The sequence below is a fragment of the Parus major genome, chromosome 21 (assembly GCF_001522545.3).
Source record: "Parus major isolate Abel chromosome 21, Parus_major1.1, whole genome shotgun sequence".
Lineage (NCBI taxonomy): Eukaryota > Metazoa > Chordata > Aves > Passeriformes > Paridae > Parus > Parus major.
Window position 1 is genome coordinate 6,830,954 of NC_031789.1, and position 1,713 is coordinate 6,832,666.

Genomic DNA, 1,713 nt, shown 5'->3' on the forward strand with positions numbered 1-1,713 from the left:
CCCAGCACATCCCAGCTCATCCCAGTGCATCCCAGCTCATCCTAACACATCCCAGCACATCCCAGCTCACCCCAGTGCATCCCAGCTCATCCCAGCGCATCCCACTGCATCCCAGCTCATCCTAACATGTCCCAACACATCCCAACACATCCCAGCACATCCCAGCACATCCCAGCCCAGCTGCTCTGGGTTTCCCCTCCTTCAGCTGCTCTTGGCACACAGATCTGTGTCGCTGCTCCACAGACACAAACCCACACAGCCCCACGGGCTCTGCCCTGGGTGAGCTTTGACACCCCCAGAAATTCTGCAGCTCATGAGCTCAAGCTGCAGGAAACGAGGTGCTCACACAACCAGGCCAGTGCAGGGACATCAGTGCCTGGTCCTGCACTTGGAATGAGGAGCTTTTGGCCGAGTTTTGCTCCCAGACACTTCCTAGGCAAGCTTGGGTGAATTGAATCGCTTCAGGGCAGCAGGGGCTGCATCCCCTCGTGGGTAAAACCTGGGGCAGCAAACATCTGATCTGTGCAGTGACCAAATGTGTGTGCACATGGCATTTCACACTGAAAAGAGCCTCCAGTTCTGGCTGCTGTCCTGCTCCTGTGGGCCAGCCAGCCCTGCAGCCCAGTTCCTCCTTTCACAGCCTCGAGGAACAGCTCAGGGGAAGGGAGCAGAGCAGTTCTATAAATGGTTTGGGGCTGCAGACTCAGACAGGGAACCCCAGAGCAGCAGCAGAACCCCCCTGGCACTGCTCCCAGCCCTCCCTGTGTGCACAGGGCAGGAGCAAAGGCTCACACTGGAGTTTTACCAAGAGAGGAATCAGCAGCAGCCGGGGCAGCTCAGGTGCTGGAGAGCAGCGGCTTCGTCTGCTCGGGGCTGGGCACGTCCTTGTCGTTGTCCTTGTCCTTGTCCCTGTCCTTGTCCCTGTCCTTGTCCCTGTCCTTGTGGGGCTGCCAGGAGCCGTGGGACCCCCGGGCAGGCCAGGGCAGCTGGTGACAGTGAGTGCAGCACAGGAGGGACCGCAGCCGGGCACGGACCGCCCGTGTGCACAGCACGAACAGGATGCAGTTGGCTCCTCCTTGGAACGTGTTCCCGATCCCCTGCAAGGCAGGCGAGGAATCACCGGGGCTGCTCCCGGTCACACACCGGGTCACAGCAGCTGCTGGACTGAGACACCGCCTTGGAGAACAAGCAATTCAGAAAAATGAGCTTTTTTCCCCCCAGAAAGCACCCAGGGAGCTGCTGCTGGTGGTGTGGGCGGGACAGGCTGAGCCCTGCTGGGATCTGACACCCAGAGCTCCCCTCGGAGCTGTTTTCCCTGGAGCAGCGGGACCCGTCCATCCCTGCCAGTGCAGCTTTCCTCTGCAGCCACTAGATGCTGCTGGAACTGCTCCTGCTGCATTTCTGGGAGTGCTGCATTTCTGTCTCTGCTGCATTTCTGTCACTGCTGCACTGCTGCACCTCTGGCACTGCTGTCTTTGCTGTCCCCGCTGTCCCCGGCAGGGCTGTCCCTGCTGTCCCCGCTGTCCCTGCTGTCCCCGCTGTCCCAGGCAGGGCTGTCCCTGCTGTCCCAGGCAGGGCTGTCCCAGGCAGGGCTGTCCCCGCTGTCCCCGCTGTCCCAGGCAGGGCTGTCCCCGCTGTCCCCGCTGTCCCCGGCAGGGCTGTCCCTGCTGTCCCCGCTGTCCCCGCTGTCCCAGGCAGGGCTGTCCCTGCTGT

At 61.8% G+C, this 1,713-nt stretch overlaps 1 protein-coding gene across 2 annotated transcripts in view; it reads right to left on the bottom strand.

The window, feature by feature from the left end:
• Positions 1-20: 20 nt before the first annotated feature.
• Positions 21-1,713, bottom strand: part of GPR157 (G protein-coupled receptor 157) — a 14,569-nt gene continuing 12,876 nt past the window's right edge. For both annotated transcript variants that reach the window (XM_015648520.2, XM_015648519.2), the window contains one exon: positions 21-1,097. In XM_015648520.2, coding sequence (XP_015504006.1) covers positions 837-1,097 — 261 coding nt within the window. In that variant the 3' untranslated portion in view covers positions 21-836. The remainder of the gene's footprint in view (positions 1,098-1,713) is intronic.